The following is a 25,161-nucleotide window of genomic DNA, read 5'->3' on the forward strand; positions in this document are numbered from 1 at the left end:
CAGTCACGTCATGATGATGACGGTGTTTTTTTCCAACGTGTTTCCCGGTGTCCTCCTGTTAATCTAAACATGTACCTGCTGACTGTTTATAATCATATGGATGCTGTTATAATGTGCTGTGATTGGGATCCTGACACACCACCAAACACCCTGGAAAATGACAAAGTTACGTTTTTCTCTTAATTACATAAACGCCATCAGTAAACGGGACACTGTCTGACTCTTTGACTTGCGGGGAGGGAGGCTGTTTATGGGGGAAAGTTCATTGAAGTCTCGGTCGGGAGGGCTGACCACCGTGGTGATTTGTTCCACTGCGACAAACAGTTCGTGAGTTAAAGTTTTTGCCGGGGACAGACGCTGTTTTTCGGGCAGAAATAGTCAGACGGACACTTCTCCACGAATAACTGCGGTATTTTTTTCCTCATATAAGTTGCCAAAGACACAACCAGTTACTACGTTACTGTTGTATGGTCATGTAACGTTGCTTTGTGAGACATTTATCTATATTTTGTTGAGTGAAGGACCTGTACAGTTATCAGTAGGGGTGTTCCAACAAGGGTACCTCACGATTCGATTCGATTTCCATTATGGGAGCTTTGATTCGATTATTGGCCACGATTCTTCGATTATTGCAATTTGTAATGCTTTTTTCCATACAAGATTGATTTTGTCTTCATCTGTGGCTATATTTGTAAATAAATAGCCTATCAATTAACTCAGTTCCTCTAAAACTACACTCATAAAGTAAATAACAAGGTTTTTTGAACATTTGACTTGTATTTTTCAAAGACACAAAATATTTTATTTTATGACTATGTAAACATTTGCACTTTGACCTACTTAACTTTGAGCAGGGAAAGCTCCACTTGCAGGAGAGCTCCCTCTATTGGCGGAAAACACTGAAAACAGTCAAGCCCTGGATTTAATGAGGCGTAAACATGTGACGTGACGTGGCGTGAAGCACGAAGTTGGGCAGTGATCAGTGACAACAAAGTTGTCTTCAAAATAAGAGCTTTACATTGCACCCCATTGGATTTTAGAACTGGGTTCTTAGCGGGGGGCTTTTAATTTGAAAGTAGCGACCGTTCGTAGCTTGCCGCTACACAACAGCTGACAGTCAGCAGCTACTCAGGCATGCAAACTGGTTAGAGGAGAAAAAGGTGAGAACATTGCGTAGATAGAGAAAACCAGGTACAACTAGGGTCCGGGGGTATAAAACTGTGTTTTAACAGTTAAATGTATCAATCTGGACTACTCTGAAGAGAAAATTGAAAGATTTGTTTAACTTAAAAATGTATTATTTACCAAGGCATTGTATCAGCAGGTTAAAGACAATAGGCATATAGAAATTGCACAAAAGACCAGCTCAGCCCTAAAGCCTGTACAAGACAAAACAAGATGACAAAAATCACTTAATTGTAGTTTATTTATTATCTATTATTATCACAGTCTTCCACTGCATTTTGGGAGATGGTAATCAATGTTCAGGCAAAGCAAGCAGAAAAAAAGATCAAATTTGATCATGTTTATATTACAATAATTATTCTTATTAATTTGTACTCTAAATTGATGTTTAACTCTACTTCTATTTGGTACGTGCTACGCCCTCTAACGGGCTTTGCCATTGGTTTATTTTGGAGAAGCAGCCCACCTGGGAGGGGGTGACTTCTCTCCATCTCATGTGAGGTGGAGAAGGGGGAGAAAGCTGGGGCACATGCTGCGCGCTGCCGAGCCAGCACACGCGCTGGGTGAGAGCTCAGCACCCGAGTCTATCGCTGACGTTTAGCATTTACTCCTGATTACTGTTTGCATGCCGACAAGGCAGGGCGAGTAATGTTCTCCTCATTTCCATAGTTAACCGTTCCTGCTTCAGCTTCTAGCCCGTGGTCGGGAAGCACAGGGGAGACTTTGGTTTGCCTCCAAGACTGAAGTTGATGCTAACTTCGGGGCTAACTGTTAGCCTAGCTCCTCCCTCACTTTACCCAGCAGCTGGGAAGCAAGACACGGGAACTTTCCTGGGTCCTGAGGAGCTTCAGTATTTACTCAGAGACAAACATAAACCTAAACTGTACATGTACTACTAATAGACTAATAGACAACTTTACTGTTAATTTCTTCTCTTCTCCATCACTCACACCTGTCAGCTCTGAGCTCAACCACCGTCTCTCTATCTCCTGCTTCTCGCTACCCTTAAAACACCATGTTTCCATCCGAGCATGTTTATGCAGCCTTTCTAACATTGGACTAGAATTCCATTGATTGTGGAATTGGACGATTATGCAAAATGATCGCGGTCAGCTCAAATAATCGCTATCAGGCGTACATGGGCTCGGGTAGGGTCGGGCTTGATTTTTTGGGCCTGATCTAAGCTCTACTTGGAGGTAAGTCACTGTCACTACAGGACTGGTAGTGACACTGGTAGGATAATTGGTGAGCCTCAACTCACCATGGCAGCCCTCTATGATACACATCTGCAGCGTAAAGCCAGCGCTATTCGTAATGACTGCTCACATCCCTTGCATGGCGAGTTCCAGCTCCTTCGCTCTGGCTGTCGTTTTGTGGCCCCTAAGGGCAGGACAAAACGGTACAGAAGTAGCTTCATACCCACAGCAATTGTAATGCTGAATAGTAAAGCCACAAGGTTCATAGTGAACTTACTTGGCCCCAGGGACATGTAGAAGCACTTTTCTTTTCTTTTCTTTTCTATGTAGAAGCACTTTTCTACTTATTTCTATGACCATGTATTTTGATTATGTTGTGTTTTGTCTGTCATGATGTCTGGGTGTGGCTGTTTTTTATATTGGGATTGCCGAGTGCCTGTCTGCACAACAAATTTACCAGCTGGTATTAATAAAGAAACCTTGAACCTTGAACCTTGAAGTTGATAGCCTGTTGCACTTGAAACGTTTCCCATAAGTAATGAATTGCGCTATATATCGTTGGGTACAGCCTGCCGTACATTCACAACAACAACAACAACAACACCACCACAAGTAATGAATTATAATGCCCTGCTGCTGCAAGCACACTGATTAGCAGCATTGTGGTTGTCTCTGCTAGTCGTGGCCTGAGCAGAGTAGCCTAACGAGTGAGTGAATTACAGGGAGGCGTATACAACGTAGGGCTGTGATTTAAACTTTTAGTGTTGCATGGTACTCGCGGTGCCAAAACGTCACGGTTCCTACACAACAGTACTACCGTGGATTACTAAACTACCGCTGAACGCGGTGCCATTTTCCACTGTGTAGCGGGCTGCCGCTACTCCTCCCGGCTCCGTTCTCACTACAGCTGTTCTAATGTCAACAAACACATGTGGCGAATAATTTCACAAATTCACGCACATATTTCTAACCAGCCAGCATTACTGGTCTATACAGGAGCAGCTGCGTCAGACGGTCCGACTTAAATGACACTGAATGATGCTTTTGAGCTCCGAGATGTAGAATGTGTAGGCTATAGAAGGGAAACGCAAATTTCAGCAACACTGATCTGTATAATCAGACCGAAAGACATTGTTAAATTATTCGCCACGTGTGTTCAGACAAACTATCACAGTTCCCGGTATTATCACGATACTGCAGCCTTTTTTTATTATTATTATTTTTATGAACTGCAATGTATTTGTACAAGTTATAAATACTTATTAATTACTTATGTTATTTGGTGCATGATAAACATAACACTGGTGAAGTAGGAATTAGACTGAAACAAATATTTTTATGAATAACATTTATCAAAAAGTTAAAATTGAAAAAAACAAACAGATCCACTGGCCTTTTCTCTGCGTGTTTGTGTGTCTAGTCATACTTTGACATCCTTTAATTCATACTAACCTGGTATTCGACATATAAATCTGGGTGACGACATTGCAGGTGTTTTATGAGGTTGGATGTGTTCCCTCCTTTGGCTCCTATCCACCTTATTCCTGGGGTCGTTGCTGTAGAAACGATTATGGGTGCAACTTCCGGTTCTCACCAGAATCATTATTATATTATAATTAGGGCCCGACCGATATGGATTTTTTGGGGCCAATGCCGATACCGATTATTAGGGGGAAAAAAATCCGATAACCGATTAATCAGCCGATTTTTTTTTTTTTATAAAGTTTTAACATTTTATTAATTTAAGTAATATATCTACATATTTACTTTTTTTTTTTGAACAAATGGCTGCTTTTGAGCCTTTCAGACACTTCTACAAAGAATTAAAGGCAGAAAAATAATCTCAAATCCTTTTTATTGCTGAGTCAAGCAGCATATTAACATGACAACCATCCAACATTAGGCCTACAACAAGGCACCATTAGCTACTGCTCTTCACGCCGACAGTAAGACCGACTGATCATCTCAGTAATATACCACGGATTTATCATGAATCAAACTCGGACCAGAAAAGCGTTTTCAACTACTCGCCCCCCCCTCCCCCAGTGCTTAAACGTTAACACGGCGTGATCGAGACCAACACAGCGGGGAACATCGTGAAGTGGGTTGAATTGAAACTTGTTGACTTATTGTTTATTTCACAAACTTGTTTATTTACCGTTGAGGCGGACCACTCTCCTACGGGCTATAATCGGCCGATTTAATCGGCTTGCCGATAAATCGGTCGGGCCCTATTAATTAGTATCTGTCTTTTTTTCAAATAATTTTCTTTCAGGTACCTGGATAAAGAAGGAGCTCTGTTTAGTCAGTTTTGGACTTGGTTCCACTTCCTGATGGGAAGGCTAACACAATTGTGACTGCCATCCGTGACCTCATCCACCAAAAGGGCATTCCCCAGGAGAAGATATTTGGTCTTGGGACAGATGGTGTAGCAGTGATGGCAGGTAAATTTACTGCATCCTTCAGTGCATTGTGCTGTAATTTATGGCGTTTGTTCAATCAAACTTTCTTTCCTCTTCACTATATTGTATTTTTATATTATATATGAATAGGGAGTCAAAATGGTGTGGCAAAACAACTCTGTGACACTATGCCATGGCTAGTTACAGTGCTGCCCACCGTTTGGCCCTGGTCTGTAAAACTGCTTCAGAGAAAACACCATACATAAAGACCTTCAGGGATCACCTGCAGCAACTGCACCTCTATTTAGGCAACAGCGCTAATAGAACAGCAGTCCTAAAGGCAGCAGCCACAACCCTGGGCATCTGTGACCTGAAGGTGAAGGTAAAACAAACCTTTACTTTTCCCCCAGGAGAATTAGAGATCACAGACATTTACATTTAGGGTTAACTGTGCTTTCTGCTAATGTACTAATTATTTCTTCACAACAATTTCTAGGAGGTGAAAGACACCCGCTGGCTTTCTCAGCACCAGGCAGTAGCCAATCTAAGGAGGATTCTCCATGCAGTGCTTACAGCCCTGGCAGAGGAGGTGGAGCACAACAAGTGTCCTGTGGCAAAAGGACTTTACTCCTTTTGTGCCACATACCGGTTTGTGGCTGCTCTGTACCTCCAGGCTGATGTGCTACCTCATCTGGCAAGGTTGTCGAAAGTTTACCAGAGGGAGCATGTTAATTTCCTTGCTGTGAAAGACCAAGTAAAATTATTCCACATTCTTCTCTTTAACCAAAAAAATGATTTATGGACATAAATTTAGGTGTGTGGTTGTCACATTGCATCCTAAACTCCACTGTCTTTTTTTTCCCCCTCAGGTGCCGGTCACAATTGAGACCCTCTGTAAGATTAAAGAGGCAGGTGACCATCAGCCTCCTGGCTCAGCCCTGTCTGCACTACATCACGACCTTCACAATCCCAATGGGCTCGGATTGTTGAATATTCAAGCTGAAGAGGAGAGGTGGAGGAGAGGCCAGCAGTCCAGAAATCCTCATCTTGAAACACTGGATGTACTCTGGGAACGATTTCGCACTCAGGTATTTACTATTATTTGGAATGTTAACTTAGTATTTGTCATTACTGCAAAAAGAAAACTTCAAATAAAAATAATAACATTTAGTATTTGTAAATTATCATTTATCAAGATAATCCAAACATTATATGATTTTCTTTAACAAGGTGATGGAGCCATATTTAGAGCACTTAACAGCTGAACTAAATGGACGGTTCCAACATCTGCACATCCTGGGGGCATTCAGTGTCCTGGGTCCACAAGCAGCCAAGAACCCAGACCAAGATGTAAGTCACCTTAAGACCCTTGCTGCCAAGTTCCCTCTCATGGATGAGGAGACACTTTTGGAGGAATGACCTTCATTTAAAGAACACCTTCTGACTGGTGTGCTAAAGGTGAGAGACATTTTACACAGCTAGCCTTGTCCATAATCAAGTATCTTATTCATGTGCCTTGTCTTCTGCTTAATCTATTTGCAGGACAAGCCTCAATTGGCGGTCATGCGTGAGGTGGCATCACAGTATGGTGAGCTTGGCCAGCTGTATCCCTGCCTGAGCAAGCTTGCAGCCATTGCACTCACTGTCCCTTGGGCAGTGTGAACTGTGAGCGGGATTTCTCGACCATGAACAGAGTACGTCGAGCTCACACACACACACACACACACACACACACACACACACACACACACACACACACACACAATAACTGATCCTTATATTTAACAATTTACTGCATTTTTGGTAGGTGAAAACAGACCTCAGGAACAGGCTGCAGGGGGAGCACTTGGGGGCCTGCATGAGAGTTTCTATTAATGGTCCCCCTGTGGCCAAGTTCCCCTACGACAAGGCCTTGGTGAAGTTCTTCACAAAACCCAGAAAAATCAAGTGCAGCAGAGATCGATGCACACTGTGTGGTTAAAGTGCCAATGTAGCATGTTCCATTTGTACTGTATGCAATAAATGCACCTTAATAAGTCACTCTCTCCTTGTGATCTTGAATACACTCTGGGTGAACAAAAATTTGAATGCAAATATAATAATTGCAGAATTGCAGACTGCTTGCTGTGCCACCTGACTTAATCCAACTGCACCAATACACGCGTCTCGTCTGTTAAGGGATTTTTCGGTGGGTACCACCGGGCCTGAAAAAAATTCTAGGGGAAACACTGGACCTCTATCTTTCATTTAACGACACACCAGATACCTCGAGATCTACATTATGGGAGGCATTGAAGGGATACGTACGTGGACATATTATTTCTTATAGCAGTGCCGCTAATAAGCAACGTAGAGAGAGAGAAAACAGGATAACAGATGATATTAAGGCGATAGACCAACAATATGCAATTAATCCCTCCCCGGACCTTCATAAAAGAAAGCTATCCCTTCAGACTGAACTTAATCTAATCTATTCTACAAAAACAACTAAACTACTGACTCAAGCAAAACATAAATACTACGAATATGGGGAAAAAGCTGGTAGAATTTTTAGCACACCAAATAAAAGAACAAGCTGCATCAAGAACAATTATAGAAATAAGAACTGACTCAGGTCAGACTACCATTGACCCATAAGAGATAAACAATATTTTAAAAACTTTTTACACTAAACCAGGGGTGTCAAACTCAATCGCACAGGTGGCCAAATCTCAAAGCACACTTTAGGTCGCGGGCTGAACTGGATAAACATTTATTGAACAGACTAAAACTAAACGTTTTTTGAACATTAATATGAATCGAAACAGACAGGATACAATATCATTCCAAAATAAATAAACTTAAACTTAAAATATTTTGCTCTCCATAAAAATATCTCCTGTCAAAATTATACAAATTCAAAATATGAACATGCTGGAAAGAAATCTGAAAAATATAAATAAAAATGGTGCTTTAAAGTAAAAGTTAAAATCATAACAAATCAAAACATTCCATCTTCTTTGCTCTTATGCCAGTTTGTCAGAGCTTGATGCTTGGCATCTTTTCTTGGCAACAAGTTCGTTTATGTTTGGGGTTAGGTTCTGTGTTGTGGAGATTCTCAGGATGGACTGCAGGTGTTCATCAGTCAAACGACTCCTGTGTGATGTTTTGTTCATTTTCATCACAGAGAACAGCTGCTCGCACAAATATGTGCTGCCAAACATACACAGGGTTCGAGCCGCATGTTGACGGAGCTGGGGCATTGCTTCAGGAATGAAGCGAATGAACTGTGCGGGCCCCACAGTGTCGTACTTTGCCTTTAGTGTCCCGTTACACTGCAGCTCTATCAGCTCCATCTGCATCTGTACAGGTGCAGTTTCCACGTCGACGGCAAATGGGTTGCGAAGCAGCTCGAAATTACTTTTCTGTGCGTCAAAGTCACCAAAGCGCCGTGCGAACTCAGTGCGAAGTGCGCTCAGTTTATCAGCAAAGTGGGCATTTGGGAACACCGTGGCGCTAACTTGGTTCAACATTGCTTGGCAACAGGGAAAGTGAGACACGTTGCATTGGTGCATTTGTGTCTCCCATGAGCACAGCTTCACTTGAAATGCCTTCACTGCATCATACATATCAGTGATCATGCGCTCCCGTCCCTGGAGCTGGAGGTTTAAGACGCTGAGATGCGTAGTTATGTCAGCCAGAAACGCCAACTCACATTTCCACTTTTCATCCCGCAGAACTGTGGAATCTTTTCCTTTACTGTCCATGAACTGACAGATTTCCTCCCTCAGTTCAAAAAGTCTATTGAGAACTTTTCCCCGACTTAGCCACCGCACCTCCGTATGATAAGGCATGTCGCCAAACCCTGAATCTATTTCCCGCAGAAAAGACTGAAATTGGCGGTGATTTAAACCTTGGGATCTGATGAAGTTTACGGTTTGCGTTACAGTGTTCATCACATGATCCATTTTTAGGACTTTACCGCACAGCGCCTCTTGGTGTATGATGCAGTGATATGCTGTCAACTCACCTGCACAGTTCTCCTCCCGCATCTTTAAGCGCATCCTTCCCACTAGTCAACTTTTTTCCCCGCACATCGCTGGTGCTCCATCTGTTGTAAGTCCAACAAGTTTGTCCCAAGGCAGTTTCATGTCGGTTACACTTTGACATACATTTTCAAAGATGTCTTTTCCTTTCGTTGTCCCGTGCATCGATTTAATGTCCAATATTTCCTCTGTAACGGACAAACTGGAGTCCACTCCACGGATGAAGATGGCCAGCTGTGCAGTGTCAGTCGTTTCAGTACTTTCATCTACAGCAAGGGAGTATGCAACAAAGTCTTTCCCTCTTTCAATCAACTGTGTTTTCAAATCAGTGGCCATCTCACAAACCCGATCAGCAACCGTATTTCTGCTCAGGCTTACATTTGCAAACGCCTGCTTTTTATCTGGACACATAACGTCGCACACTTTCAGCATGCAGCTCTTCAGAAACTCTCCCTCAGTAAACGGCCGGGCTGATTTGGCTATCTCCTCCGCCACAATAAAACTTGCTTTCACAGGAGCTTCACTTTGTGATTTCGCTTTGGTGAAAAACGTCTGCTGTGATGCCAGATTCCTCTTCAACTCCTCTACCTTCTGTAGCTTCTGCTCTGCATCCAGGTTTTTGAACTTGTCCTGATGTTTTGTCTCGTAGTGCCGTCTTAGATTATACTCCTTAATTACAGCCACATTGCCTCCACAAATGAGACACACGGGTTTACCGGCAATGGCCGCGTTTCCCAGATTCGTTAAGAAGCTCTTAAGTGCTAAGATCTTCTTAGGAGCGCTCTTAAGAACGCTGTGAAAGAAGGATGTGTTTCCCAGAGTCGCTCTTAGCTTAAGAAGATCTTTCACTAAGAAGGAAATGTAAGATCGAGCTGACCCACTCTTAACAGCCTTCTTAGCGACCAAATGCTCAGTGATCAAGCGCGTCAGGGAAATTTATATCCTCCACTTTGCGAAATAATAAAACAATGCTCAATGTTGAAATGCGCTCATAGCTGCGGACCACTGGCGCAAGAAAAAAAAATAAGAAAATGGTAGATGAAAAAAAAACCTTTTTATTGAATTACACCTTTAACTTTTCCGCAACATCTGCATATATGAGTTTATAGTACTAGGCTACACATAAAAAAAACAACAACCCTGTGGCATTTCACAGATATCAAGGGAACAGGTGTATTAAACTCAGCTGAACCTCATCCAGAGAGGCTTCACCTGCTACTCTACAGTATATAAATGCGTTGCCAAAGTCCGCGCGTGTGAGAAACCACGGCTGCAATACAGCACATTCTCGCTGCGAACCAACAGCGTCGCCGTGCGCGAAGCCAGACGGTTTACATAAATGCATACGTGCGTCAGCACTTCTCCCCACTGGACGTGCTGTCAGACCGGGCTGTCCAGGCAAAGTACCGGCTGCCCCGTGCGGAGATCCAACAGCCGTTGGATCTCTTTGCCTGGACAGCCCGGTCTGACAGCGCGCGCACACACACACGCACTTATGCGCTGATAAAGAGGTGGGTGATCGATCTGCCTGGCATCGATTGATTCAGCACAGCAGCAGCGCGGTGGACAGCTCCCACTAAGAGCTTCTTCAGAAGCTTCTTTGGCTGGATCTTAAGGTTCTCCTAAGAAGGCAGTTAAGAACGCATCTGGGAAACACCCGCATCTTAGCGCTCCTTCTTAGCCGAACCCTTCTTAAGAGCCTTCTTAAGTCCTTAAGAACGATCGAATCTGGGAAACGCGGCCAATGTCAGTAAACATATATTCATTCTCCCACCGGTTTTGAAAGGCTCTGTTTTCAGAATCAACTTTTCTCTTGGCCATTGTCAGGGGCTAGCTTGATTTGAAATTAGGGCTGTATCAACAGACGCTTGATCTGACGTAGTTGACGCGGGAATAATCACAGGTAGCCTATTCGATAAGGCAGCTGTTGAGCTGCATTATGGGATTTGTAGCGTCTGTGTTATTGGTGCTTCACATCGCCGGGCCATTAAAAAAAGATATATAAATTGATCTCGCGGGCCGGATATAATTGTACGCCGGGCCGGATGTGGCCCGCGGGCCTTGAGTTTGACACATATGCACTAAACTATACACCTCAGAATCTCTAGGAGATATATCATTGATTGAAACATTTTTTGAAAAATTAAAGGTCCCGACAATTAGTGTAAGTCATAAAGAATTATTAGATAAACCCATAACTACATCAGAGGTAGAACAAGCTATACAAAACATGCAAAGCTCAAAAGCCCCGGGCCCACACGGCTACACCTCAGAATTTTACAAAGCATTCAAAACCCAAGTCTCACCTCTCCTACTTGATGTACTTATTAAGAGTCACCTACCACCAACTTTCTATCTGGCAAATATCTCTTTAATACATAAAAAGGATAAGGACCCCCTGGATCCTGGGTCTTATAGACCAGTGAGCCTACTGAATGTAGATTACAAAATATTTGCAAAAATTTTGGCTACACGTTTGGAGGGAATCCTCCCGACTGTAATATCTCAAGATCAGACAGGATTCATCAAGGACAGGCAGCTATTTTTTAACAAATGGAGACTACTTAACATTATCTACAGGCAATCTGCAGATAATGAACACCCTGAAATACTAATCTCTCTAGATGCAGAGAAGGCCTTTGACAGGGTCCACTGGGATTATGTCTTCTCGACCCTGTCAAAGTTTGGAATTGGCTCTGAATTCATCTCCCTTGTTAAATTATTGTACGCTCAGCCTCAGGCAGCAGTGAAAACGAATAACGCTAACTCCTGCTACTTCCGCTCGGTTACTCTACTAGGCAGGGGTGCCCCCTGTCACCGCTGTTATTTGCACTTGCCATTGAACACCTCGCTATTTGGCTGCGTACAGCAAAAGAATATGAAGGTATTGAAAGGGGAGGGTCAGAACACAAAGTGGCTTTATATGCAGATGATTTATTGTTGTTTATCTCAAACCCTTCAAAATCAATGCCTGCCATAATGTCAACCTTGGGAAATTTTGGCATAGTATCTGGATACAAGCTCAACCTTTCAAAAAGTACATTGTTCCCGATTAATCCAAAAGCCAGACAGAGCATACATACTCTTGACTCTGCCATTTGCAATTTCAAACCAATTAAAATATCTGGGAATAAGCATTACTGAAAATTTCTCTGATTTATTTAAACACAATTTCTTGAAGCTGTATGACCAGACAAGGCATAACTTTGACAAATGGGCAAATCTTCCAATCTCCCTTGCGGGTCGAATTAATATAGTGAGAATGACTATCTTACCAAAGTATTTATTTCTCTTTCAGTGCATCCCTATTCTCATTAACAAAGCCTTTTTTGACAAATTAGACGCAGCCATATCTCAATTTATCTGGAATAAAAAACCTCTGAGAACTAACAAAGCGTTCCTGCAAAGACCTAAAACACTTGGGGGTATGGGGTTGCCTTGCTTTCGGCTCTATTACTGGTCTTGTAACATTAGACCTATGTCATTCTGGTTCCACACGCAGGGGGCTGAGTGGGCAAGGATGGAAAATCAAAATAGCTTTCCTTCCTCTTTAGCAGCAATACTTTTTTCTGCTCTACCAACACCAAAGTTAAAGGTGAAAAACCCAATTGTTTCACACTCAATTAAAATTTGGTCCCAAATACGGAGGCATTTTGGCTGGAAGAATTGTTCAGGACTATTACCAATAATAAATAACAACTCGTTCCCTCCATCACTTTCCGATCTGTCATTTCACAAATGGCATTTACAAGGAATTCGGACAATCAATGATCCATTTATTGACATTTGACATTAACATTTTTCTACATTTCAGCAACTAAAAGAGAAATTTAATATTCCCAGCACGGACCTCTTTAGATATTTACAAATCCGAAACTTCATAAAAAAAGACATTTCCATCCTTCCCAAACAAACCTCTGGTTTCTTCAATGGACACGTTGTTTTTGCTTGACCCACAGACTTAAAGAGCTATTTCTAAGATCCATGATGATTTGACACTAATGGACTGCACAATCACACTGGATCATCTAAGAGAGGCCTGGATGGAGGATATAGGAGTGGAAATCACGGAGAGACAATGGAAAAAAGCCCAAGAATTTGTCCACTCCTTCTATGTGCCAGACATGGACTGATACAATTCAAAATTCTACACAGACTACACTTATCAAAACTACGGCTGTCCAAGATTTTCTACAGTCGACCCCCTATCCGACCGATGTGGACAAGCTCCAGCCTCCATAGCTGGAACTGCCGAAGACTCTGTAATTATTGGGTCAATATCTTCAAAACTCTTTCTGAAGTTCTTAAAATTCGACTCAAACCAGACCCAGTTTTGGCTTTGTTTGGGGTGAAAGCGGTCACAACAGTTTTGTCAAATAACCGATATAATATGATTCGTTACGTGACACTGTTGGCGCAAAGGTTGATATTACTGAATTGGAAGCAGAAAAACCCACCAGCCCATCCAACATTTCTGAAAGAAGTGATGAATCTTTTACAATTGGAAAAGGTTAAATTCTCACTCAGAGTTAATGTAAACACATTTCAGGCGATATGGCAACCCTTTATAGACCATTTTGAGAAGACAAAACTGTGAGTGATAGTCACATAACTAGTGGCATCCCTTTCTCCTTTTCAAATGTTTGGAGAAATGTTTATATTGAGGGTCATTTGGCCTCCTTTCAGCAGTTACAGCGGGCATTCCAGCTTCCAGCTTCCCATTTTTTCCGTTTCCTACAGTTGAGACATTTTGTGAGAACTCATGTTCCACACTATGAACCTCAGCATGTAGCATTAGATAGTTTTTTTCAAATCAAACCATATACGAGAGGGACTATATCTAAACTCTATGGAATCATACAGAATGTGAATAAAACATTGTCAGACCCATTTAAAGAGGCTTGGGGGAGAGAATTGGATAGGGAAATCTCAGATGAGATGTGGGAGAATTGTATTAAGAACATCCATGATGGCTCAATCAATGCAAGACATAATTTGATACAATTCAAGGTAGTACATAGACTACACTATTCTCCCTCCAGAATGCAGAAAATATTTCCGGATGTGTACATCCCAATGTATTAAGTGTCGAAGTGAAGAAGGAACAATATCCCACTTATTCTTGTCATGTCAGAAGCTATAATCATTCTGGGGCTCCTTGTTTGAGTTTTTCACTAAGGCCTTTAATCATCCATGTAACCCAGACCCATTCACCGTATTGTTCGGGGTGGACAATCCAGATAGTGTGAAAAGTAGTTGTGAAGCTAAGGCTACTTCCCTTTCAACATTGTTAGCCAGAAAGCTAATTTTACAATCTTGGATATCTGAAAGGTCTGCTACATTTGAAATGTGGTTGAGAGAGCTGGGAAATGTATTACACTTGGAGAAAATCAGGTACATTATGTCTGCTAGAGAGGAAATTTAAAATCTGGCAACCTTAAAATAAATTAAAATAAATACACAAAAAAAAAGTACAGGTCGTAATTCTTATCCACCTCACATATGTTATGTCAGCTAATAGCCGGGAGACTAAACAGAGTTAACTAAATTATTCAAACATGGGTTAATGATTTAAAGTAACCAGCTGGTTGTTTTGCTATAGATATGGTTGCTTTCATAAATTCAATCTTAAACAGTCAGAGCATCATCTGAACTGTCATTCACAAATCCACAGTTCCAGTTTAAGAGTGCTCAAAGCATCCTCTGGATACACAAACTGGACCAACGGAGAGGTCACGTCAGATTGTCAGCAAAGTTACAGGCTATCATTAATTGGTTGATTGATAGGAAGTGAAGTTGCTAATTAGGGCCCGAGCACGAATCTCATGCGAGGACCTATTGTTTCTGTAGGGCGATCCCTGAGATCGCATTTTTGGCAGCCTGAACATACCCCAAAACTCACCAAACTTGGAACATACATCACATGTGGGGAAAAATTTGATAATTAAAAATGATTGGGGGTGGGTGTGGTCAGGGGGCTCCACAGCGCCACCAAACGTTGTTTTGTCCCCGCGAAAACATTCTCGGATCGTCATGAAATTTACAGGAGTCATGGTTCTCAAGGATTTAGCCAGGAATTATTTTTGTCAGAATTTTTGCCGCAACACGAAGTCGGCCATCTTGAATGGCGTGCGGCGATTTTCATTTTTCCGACGCATTTTTCGGGACTTTAGGATGTTCGCAGACTCACCAAATTTTGCCCGTAGCTTCTTACCCACGAGTACGTTAATTCGATACCACAACTGCCCTCATGAACAGCACGACAGCTCAGTAGCGCCCCCTAACGTCCCCCTTATGGCTTTTCACATTATTTTTTTTTCATGTCTATGCCTCGTACTTTATTTAACTTGTCCTACAGATTTAACGCCACAGTCTTCACACTCACTAAATATCATCGTCAGACCTTGATGATGAAAAGTTGTAAAGAGTTTTCGCCTCCGACATACCTGGTGGGCGTGGCAGTGCGGTGACCCCTTAAGGCTGTTCCCATTCTGTAGGAACCCATTTCTAAGCCTTGTACATTGTTTAACTTGGCCTACAGATTTTACGCCACAGACTTCCCAGTCACTAAGTATCATCCTCATGCCTTGATGATGAAAAGTTGTGAAAAGCTCCTGGTGGGTGTGGCAGTGCGGTCAATTTCGATGACCCCCTTATGGCTTTTCCCATTCTGTACGGACCCAAGTTCTACGGCTTGTAGTTTAACTACCTTTTCCTACAGATTTAACACTACAGAGTTCACATTCACTCAGTAGCATCCTCATACCTTCCACAGCCTGAGTTGTACCTGGTGTGCGTGGCCGTGCGGTCAATTTCCATCCTTCGCTATCAAGCAGGAAGTCCTTATAACTTCAACATACAATTGCCGATCTGCATCAAATTGGTCACACATGTAGAGGGGCTCACCCTGAATACGTCTCTGCATCAATACTGTGTCATATCTACTGGACACAGGAAGTCACTGAATATGTCACTGTTGTGTTTTCAGTGACACGGATCCCATTTAGGTAGGAAATTTCTACAGGCAATGGGCGAGCACACATCTGGGCGCACAGCCTCCGACGGCACCACAGCCCGACGTACGTGTGGCGAGGGCCCGTTCATCGCTGCTCGCAGCTTTAATTGTTTTTTTTTTTTTTTTATTTGCCTTTCAATTATATGTCATTGCCCCTCTCTCTCACTGTTTCTGGTCAATCTTCATCTATACTATAAATAAAGCCATGAAAAGGCCAAAAATATATATTTAAAAAAAGCACCAGATTGCAATACTTGATAAGCAATATCGGTAATAATAGTAGTCAAAGAAAGTAAACTTTGCACTCGTGCCAAACTGTACCACCAGACAACAGAGCAGCTTCTTTCCTCAGGGCTGCAAGTTCCCTTGATTCATCCTCAGAATTACATCGTTCTCATAAAACCTGCTCTACTCCGCCTCTGATTGGTTGGCTTTGTTGGTTTTGCTCTCAATGCTTGAGTCAAACTGTTAGCTTACACAGACACTCCATTAATGTCCGTTTTCAGTGGTGTTTGAGCTGTAGTAACACTCAAACATCTTCACTCATTCCCCGGAGCCGCTTTGCACTGGAAGAGTGACCCTAAGTTCGTTTGGTGGAGTAAGCGGCTCCACCACCCGGCCTGTCTGCTTCACCTAATGAGCCCAGAGACACTGCAGTTCCATTAACACCCATCAAGACGCTATTAGCATCCGACAACCACTGAACACACAGTTTGGAAATAATAACATGTCAGTTACGCTGACAGAGATTTTTGTTGCCCTGGTAAAATGCTGGACATCAAGAGAGGTGGAGGGAACAGGCACTCGGCTGTCCCACACAATAGCCCCATTCACACTGCCCTTTGAGTGCTGGAACCATGTGTCGATTATCTGCATCGTCTTCTGTGTGAAAGTTTCAGATGCGGAGAGGGGGGAAAGTTTTGGTGCGGCTCTGATGCGCCTCCCGAACGTTGAAAAAAACCACACAGATGTCAACGTCATCATGTGTACCGTCACGCCTCTTTTGGATCCGCAGCACCGGCGTGCTGTATGAATTGACACACTGACACAGCTTTACGCTGGAGCTGCTTGGTTCTGTGTGAACAAAGAAATGCGGACAATTGCCGAGCCGTCACTGCAGAGATAATGCAGAGTCTCTGTGTGAATGTGTCACACCTCCTTGGGTGCCCTGGTAGTCCCGCTGTACAAGCAGAGGGCGGGAGGAATTGCTACTGGCTACTGTATTGTTTTGTAATGGTACATAGACAAATGGTTACTTTTTACACATGCATAAGTTGTGGCTGGCTACTTTTATTATACTAAAGAAGAAAAGCAGAAGGACCTCAAGTAAAACTAAAAACAAATTGCATGCTGTACTTATCACATTCATTATTTAAAGGACATTGTTTTTTTGGGCGAGGGGGTTTTCTTTCTTTTTTTAATATCATGATAAATATCATACAGTGATCATGATGATATGGTACCATGTGTTTTTGGTATCGTTACACCCCTACTGTATGCATTGCCACTGCCACTATCAGCATGTGGTTGTTACACGTTCTGTCCACAGGCATGTCCAGTGTGTGTGTGTGTGTGTGTGTGTGTGTGTGTGTGTGTGCTCTGACTTCTGCCACTATTGGGGGCAAACACCAGAGCCAAGACCATATTGGCCTTTAAAATAGGTATACCTAACCTACAACACTTCAAAAGTAAACAAATTCTGCAGGAAAAGTGCAGTCTTGGCAACCCTGCTCGCTGAGTCTGTAAATGGGGCGGTCCAATGGTTCCAAAGTGAGGGGGCTCACATGCACTATAATGCACAGGCGGGCCAGACCAGGTATCCAAAACAAAAAACAGAGAAGCTCGATAACAACTTACAGAAGTGGAAAGTGAGGGAACTCTATGCTTAGGACATCTTTACTCCACTATATCTTTCCATAGCAAATAGCTGTTTCCTTACATCTAGTGAAACTGAATGTTGTATATTGGACCTTTAAAAGTGATAGATGTCTTGCTAATTAATAATAAAGCTTAGGTACTACCATTTAGGCATTGCTTTCTGATACTGTAATGTTAGAGGTTAATGTTAGTAAATTGAATGTGCAGTTGTGATTCAGATAACAAATATTACTGACACGGAATGTTGCTGGGGGCTGGTGTCTTTTCATCACCCTATGCCTTGTAAACTTGCTGGCTACTTTTTCCCACTGGCTAGCCACTCCATGTCCTTGCTTGTATAATTGAAATAGATTAACAAATTGAAATGTATTTAATAACTTAAGATCAGCAAAGTGCGTAGATCAGGCTAGATCTGAAAAAAGTGAAGTGCCAACTTTTACATTACCTATGTTTGATAGGTAAACAGGTCAAACATCCCTATGTTTGACCTGTAAAGCTAAGAATTAAACGTGTTAAAACAATGCACTTTTAAAATTTTTATTCTTTGCTTTGTTTATCACTTTTCACAATTGGAAAAGAAATATGTAAAAGTAAAAGGGAAAAAAGAATGCATCTTCTGATCTTAGAATCTCAGGTTGACTCTAAATACCTCTGCTCAAACAGCCTTGAGTTAAACCTTTTTAATAAAATAAGAGTATTTTTGTGCTTGGCAACAGTCATAACTAATGACTGGGCTAATAAGCCTACAAACAAAAATAATCACATGGCTGGATTGAAGCTAAAGGAAAGCATTTTGAGCAAGGGTTGCCAACTGAATATCGCTGCCACTGATGATCCTGACTCAGCTTGGGACAAGCGGCTCAGCAGTTTCTGACGAGATGTCAAAAATAGGATTTTGTGAACAAGTTTCAAAATTTGACATTCTAATAGCAGAAGACAAGTGGAGCAAATGTGTAGATGAATTAAGAGATTAAAATAGTGAAGAATGTTGATGTTAGGCCAAGCTGTTTTCAAAATAATAATAATAACTTTATTACTGCCATGCCACCTTGAGATCAATAATTTTCTTTTTATGTGCCTGCGCATTGGGTGTAAATTTGCAATCCACCTGCCCATTCTGGTGATTCTAGGTCTGATGGATGTTGCTGCACGAACACTTTCAGCGAGGAAGAGGAGGGGGGGGATAGAGGAGAAGGAGGAGGTTTGCTGCTGAAAATTCATAAACAGCAAAGCATCCAGACCAGAAGTTTCTATTTCTGTGATATGTTTCAGGTGGACTACCACTTTAAAGTGCTGCTGTTGGTTGGAAGCTACAGATTAACTATTCTGTCAATCTCAGGGTCAAAAAGAGGTTGCCCAAACCGTCCTTCCATAGGAGATCCACAGTGACAACTCTTTTCTCCAGAGAAAGTACAGTAAACATTGCAAAAGGCTATACTAATAACTAATAATGCAGGTTATATTTTCTGAATGGAGAACTCCTAAATTAGCAGTTCTGAACAAGAATGGCTTTGTGATTTTATCGTAGGCCTACAACAGTAAGCACTGTGGAGATGTATTATGTAGGAAAGTACACTGTGGTCAAGTAGGGTATGACCAGTCCATTCCATCCCCAATAACTTCAGTGGGAACCTCTTATCGTGATCACATTTGTCAGGGTCAAATTGATTATAATAAGCAGATGGCTATTATAACAGATTTTTTCTTTATTTCTCATGAAGATTACCATTTTAATGTAATGTATTTGTACATCCATTACATGAATATAAAGTAATGGAACAGACAGCTTGGTGTTAACACTTTATAACGACCAGGTTAATCTTAAGATACATTAATAGTTAATTACATTTTAGTTAGTTATTTCACTGTCAATAATGAAATGCTTCATAAACCATTATTCCACAATCGTAAAACAACTGTGTAACTGATGTTGTGTAAACATTACTTGCAACTTTATAATGGGCATCAAAATAAAATGTATAGATGAACTACACAGTATTTATTAACCATTTACGAAGTACTACAAACATTAGCTGCAACTTCACAATAAAATTTGATTACAATTCAAATGCAAAACGATTCTCGATGCATCATGATGCATTTCAGTGTATGGCATCCTCAATGATCGATATAACTGCACATGGCTACTTCTTCATCATTTAAAGTCCTTCCAATAATCAGACTACAGCAGTCTACAAAATACTTACACTTAAACATGTGTTGTTATTAGGGCTGGGGCGACGCGTCGACGTCAAAATATACGTTGACGCAAAAACTGTACGTCAACGCATCAACCGACCAAAACAAGAAATGGCGGCAGCGAGTAGCAGCAGCAGCAACGCCAGTAGCCCTTTTCACACAGAGTCGCCGCATTATCGCCGCAGCGGCGGTTCGCCAATTCTCCGCCATTGGTTGTTCACACAGACCCGAGCAGCTCCGGCGTAAAAGACGAACCAGAGTGTAATTCACACAGAAAGCCGGCGCCGCAGCTCCAAAAGAGGCGTGACGATACGCGTCATGGTGATGGCGTGTGTTTTTTCAACGTGTTTCCCCGGTGTCCTCCTGTTAATCTAAACATGTACCTGCTGACTGTTTATAATCATATGGATGCTGTTATAATGTAAATTACGTAAAATTATGTAAATTACATAATTACATAATCACCATCAGTAAACTGGACGCTGTCTGACTCTGTCACTTGCGGGGAGGGAGGCTGTTTTCTGGGGGAAAGTTCACTGAAGTCTCGGTGGAGGGCTGACCGTCCCGGTGATTTTTTTCACCGTGGCAAACACTTGGTGAGTTAAAGTTTCTTGCCGGGGACAGTCTACGCTGTTTTTCGGGCAGAAATGTGACGAAGAGTCGGTCGGACCGACAGGCTGACAGACACTTCTCCATGAATAACTGCGGTATTATTTTCAGTTGCCAAAGACACGAGCAGTTACTACGTTACTGTTGTTTGGTCCTGTAACATTGCTTTGTGGGACATTTATCTATATTTTGTTGAGTGATGGACCTGTTTAGTTATCGCACAGGGAACACCATCAGATCGACACGCCCTCGCTCCGCTGACGCTGAACTCAGCAAAAAAAGGACACGTATTTTGCAGGTATGGGACTATTTTACAGTAAAAGGGAGCAACTCTGTTGTTTGTCAGCTTTCTAAAATGGAAATGGCCTATCATAAAAGCACAACGGCTATGCACCAGCACCTCAAAGTGCTGAAAGACATGAGGCCGCTTGCTATTCATTACTTGAATTTTATTTTGGAATTTGGTAATTAAGAGCAATAAAAATTTATTGGAATGAAGAAATTTGTGTTTTTTCATTGAGATACATAAATAAGCATATGTAAATTGCTATATAGGTCAAATTATGGGGAAATAATCGATAATCGAATTGGAATAGAATCGAATTGAAAAATTAATCGTTAGATTAATCGATGCATCGAAAAAATATTTGCTAGATTAATCGATTACAAAAATAATTGTTTTGCCCAGCCCTAGTTGTTATCTACAATAATATTGTTTTCACATAGCAGCTTTAAGATAAGGCATTTATAGACACTGCTGCACACACCTCTCTCAGAGTTGGACGGCAAAGTTGACAGCGCCTCCTCAAATCTTGGCCGATTGGTTGGCTTGCAGTTATTATTTATAGCTGCAGCCGTTAGCTTCAGGTGAAAATGGCTAACATGATTAGTAATCCTTGTGGGGCAGAAGTCGCGCTCAGCAGGGGTCTCGTCCTGTTCGTGCTTCCCAGCAAGGTCATAAAATCCGCCATGTGCCCTGAGATGTCCATTTAAAAAAATACTCTGCGAGTTTTTGTTTTTAATCACTCGCAGATGATCTCTGCCTCCCTCCGACATACCTCCTACATAAGTAATGTTCACCCACAATTCAAAGCATGGGAGCAACATCGTGACATAACTTTATTATCAACAATCAGCATAAACTGCAGGCTCTTGATTAAGCTCTGCATCGATGCAGAATCTTCCACGTCCATATCCGCATAATCAAGAAATTTCCACACCAATGGTTCCAATGGTTACTATAGCCTGCTACTAGGTTCGCTATTTACTGAATTGTTTTGTCTTTCATTCACAGTTCAGCATTTCAAGTGCTTACCAAATTACTGTACAAATGTAATCACTGTACTGTGTATAATGCAAGTACACTGTAATGCAGTACTGTATAAACAATAATCTTACATTCATTTTCTGTCTCCATGACTAGTAGTCATGACTGCTTTTTGTTGTTTTAGACTACACAAGGTAGCCTGTGGAACATCAAGTTTTACTGCTGCCTCTTGTTGGGTTGTTTTTGGCAGTTTTTCATACACTTTGTGGAGTCTACTTTTTCATTGAAATACATTTTTAACTGTAATGATTTCAATATGCATGCAGTTCCAGCCTCAGGTAGCCAGCCAGAAGCAAATCGGTTACCAAGAGGCAAACTATCGGGTGAAAAAAAAGAAAGAAAAAAATTGATGAATTTAAATAATTTGAATAGTTTTTAATTACTATACAGCACTTATTTATACATAAAATGTGTAACCTCTGCTATTTGTGGGGTCTCTTTCAAAACAAAAGATGTTTGCGGAGAAACTGAAACTTAGCTCCAATTTCAGGTGTTTGTGTACTGTAATGGGCTGAACACATTGCCTGCGTGAGCAGCATGTATGCATGGCAGAATGAGGTAATATTGTTAAATTTTATGCACCTTAAATTTAGTCTCCTTCAGTAACTTCCCTATCATGGAAGTAGCGGCAGCTAGCTATTATGTTTCGATTTCTCTGGGTTTGAACATTGTGGGAAACATTTAGAATAACGTAAGTACAAAACTCAACAAATTATACAATAAAGGCCTAGTCGTTTTAACACATTTTAATGTAGAATTCTTAAGTATTATACTTTTAAACAGCATTTGTATAGGAATGACTCAGTCCAAAGGTTTTTGATCAATATTTGCTGTTGAACGCTGTAACTGTGATCACTATAAGCGGTGACATTATTATTACTGTAGTTATTTCAATTCACCATGCACAGAAAAGTTGTTAGCATCAAAAATACACAGAATACCTGTTAAGATTAAAACTAAAACAAACTGACTGGAAGGCTTTAGGCTTAGGGTAACAATAACCAAGAAGTGGCTGTAACACCTTAAGCTAACTGTAGTAATCCAAGCTGAGCCGCTTATCCCCAGCTACAATTCAGGATCTTTGACACCAGAGCCAACGACTTCTACAGACTAAACACAGCCAAATTAATTATTAATATCAAAAACTATTTTTGTTACCGTTTGTTTGTTTTTTCAAAATAAGCCACTGATCAGATCTCCCTTTAAACCACACGGACATTTTTTTGGAGTAATGCAAACTGATTGTGAAGACTGACAGAAGAGTCAAAGATTACCATTTTACGGATCCACATTTACCTGTAACATCTGTAGCCTTCATAACTTGACTTACAGCGAATGTTTAAAAGTGTAAGTTTATTTTTTTCTGATGATGGATGCTCTCCAAACCTTGTGATATAACACAATTTAAAGTACCAACTCGTAACTGTGAATAGTTTAACTATGAGCACGTGAAAATACTTAGTCATAGAAATTGTAGCAATAAAATCCTTATAACAAATTAAAGGAAAAATAAGCTTCACTTGCCATATCAAGCAAACTACTTGACAGTGGTTGAGAAATAAGCTAGCAAAGAGAGCAGCATTCACTCTTACTTGCTTACTTTTTCTCACATGCAAGTAATTACATTTTTTATGATTTTTTTTCATATGAATACAGCGTGCTAACCCAGTCACATCTTATTTGTTTACATTAGATAGCTGGGCCTGCTAATGTTAGCTACCTAGCTGACACGAAAGAAAATGTTAGCTCGGGAACTTTAATTGATACACCGACGCTTATGTGCAAGTTCAAATGTCCCTGACATATTGCTTTATAGCGTATTATTCTGCGGTTCACCGGCTAACGTTAGGTCCGTTCAAATCCCAGGGCAATGTAGGATATATCTGCTAATTGATCGTGGAGACGGCGCTAGCTAAAAAGATCTCTTCTTCAGTGTTTAGCAGCCGGGACAAGCAATAAAGAACACAAGTCAGTCGAGATATTGCTCCCGACGGCAAAACGCTCCTTAATCTTTTTGGGTTTTTTTATTATTATTATTTTTTCAAAGATCACATCTATGTCCCTGCATTGTTAACCGTATTGGGGCCTCAAGACTGCCAAAGCTTGCTACACCCATTCACCGAATCAACCCATCTTACCTGCTCATCAAATCTAGTAATCACGGCCTGGACCCATTCCACTGGTTTGTGAGCCGCCATGGCCAGGCGGAGGGACACCGCAACGCTGTGCTGGTAAATCCAAGGTATGTGACCGGAGCTGACAGGCTTATTTGTGCATGGAAATCTGCCCTGAATCGATGGGAAAGGACGAAAGGGGCGAGTATTTTTCCCTTTCTGTAGGATTCACCATGCCACCGCCATGACACACCACCGGAAGTCTTCTTCAGAGAAACTGATGGGAGGTGTTTGGAGACCAGGGTCAAGCTATCTGGAATGAAAAAGACCACTTCCAGGTACAAACTTCAAAGTAACAATTGTTGAACGGATGTTCCCCCCCCCCCCCCCCCCGAATTAATAAGTACACGTACACAAGTGAAATAACCCTCGGACATTCAAATATATACTTTGAAAATATACTAGAAGTCCCTATAAAACTGTTAAGTTGTTTTATTTTTAAAAACATTTATTTTTTACTGTATTTCTAGCCCCTTGTGTAGCTTTAGGAATAGTTAATCTGCTGTAAAGGCTGCTAAAACTGTGTTGTGAACGTTAAAACGTCCTCATTCACAGCTATAGCCCCCCACAGTATTAAATTAGATGTTCTGCTCAACGATCTACAACATATTTTGACCTTTTTTTAATTTATTTATTTTATTTTGGAATAAGGTTTCCGTACTTCCGCTACTAATGTAGAAAACTATGGCAATTTGGCAGCTCGTTTGTAGCGCCTGCGTCAAGTGCGATCAGGCCTATCAGAATGTACAAAGGATGGATATGATTGTTTTCATCAACAATTCCTAGCTCTCTTCAAAAATTTTACATAATCAAATGCACACAACTTCAAGAGCTGACACAAGCAAATACATTACCAGCTCGCTCTTACATAGGTATAGAATGTATAACAATTTAAAAGTTATTTGGACAAGAAAAATTGTCGCCTAGCACTTAAAACATGATGTTTGTAAAGCGGAAAACGTGAAGTCAAATATAAACAGCTCATTTTAAAATATTTAGTGACTTATTAAGTTTAACACAATGTAAGATAAGAACAAAGATAAGAAAATAGGGCTGAACATCTGGAAAGAAACATCAACCATGAAGACAATGAAAACATAGGAAACAGAAACATTTTAAGAAATCAAGCATATCAGAACTATTGGCATGTT

General features: G+C 41.3%; 1 protein-coding gene across 6 annotated transcripts in view; it reads right to left on the bottom strand.

Moving 5' to 3' along the window:
• nf1a (neurofibromin 1a) overlaps positions 1-24,204 on the bottom strand; it is a 224,814-nt gene extending 200,610 nt beyond the window's left edge. For all 6 annotated transcript variants that reach the window (XM_084350867.1, XM_084350866.1, XM_084350865.1 and 3 more), the window contains exon 1: positions 23,975-24,204. In XM_084350867.1, coding sequence (XP_084206993.1) covers positions 23,975-24,034 — 60 coding nt within the window. In that variant the 5' untranslated portion in view covers positions 24,035-24,204. The remainder of the gene's footprint in view (positions 1-23,974) is intronic.
• Between the last annotated feature and the right edge of the window lie 957 nt (positions 24,205-25,161).

The sequence above is a fragment of the Pagrus pagrus genome, assembly GCF_965226575.1.
Source record: "Pagrus pagrus genome assembly, chromosome: 4".
NCBI classification, from domain to species: Eukaryota; Metazoa; Chordata; class Actinopteri; order Spariformes; family Sparidae; genus Pagrus; species Pagrus pagrus.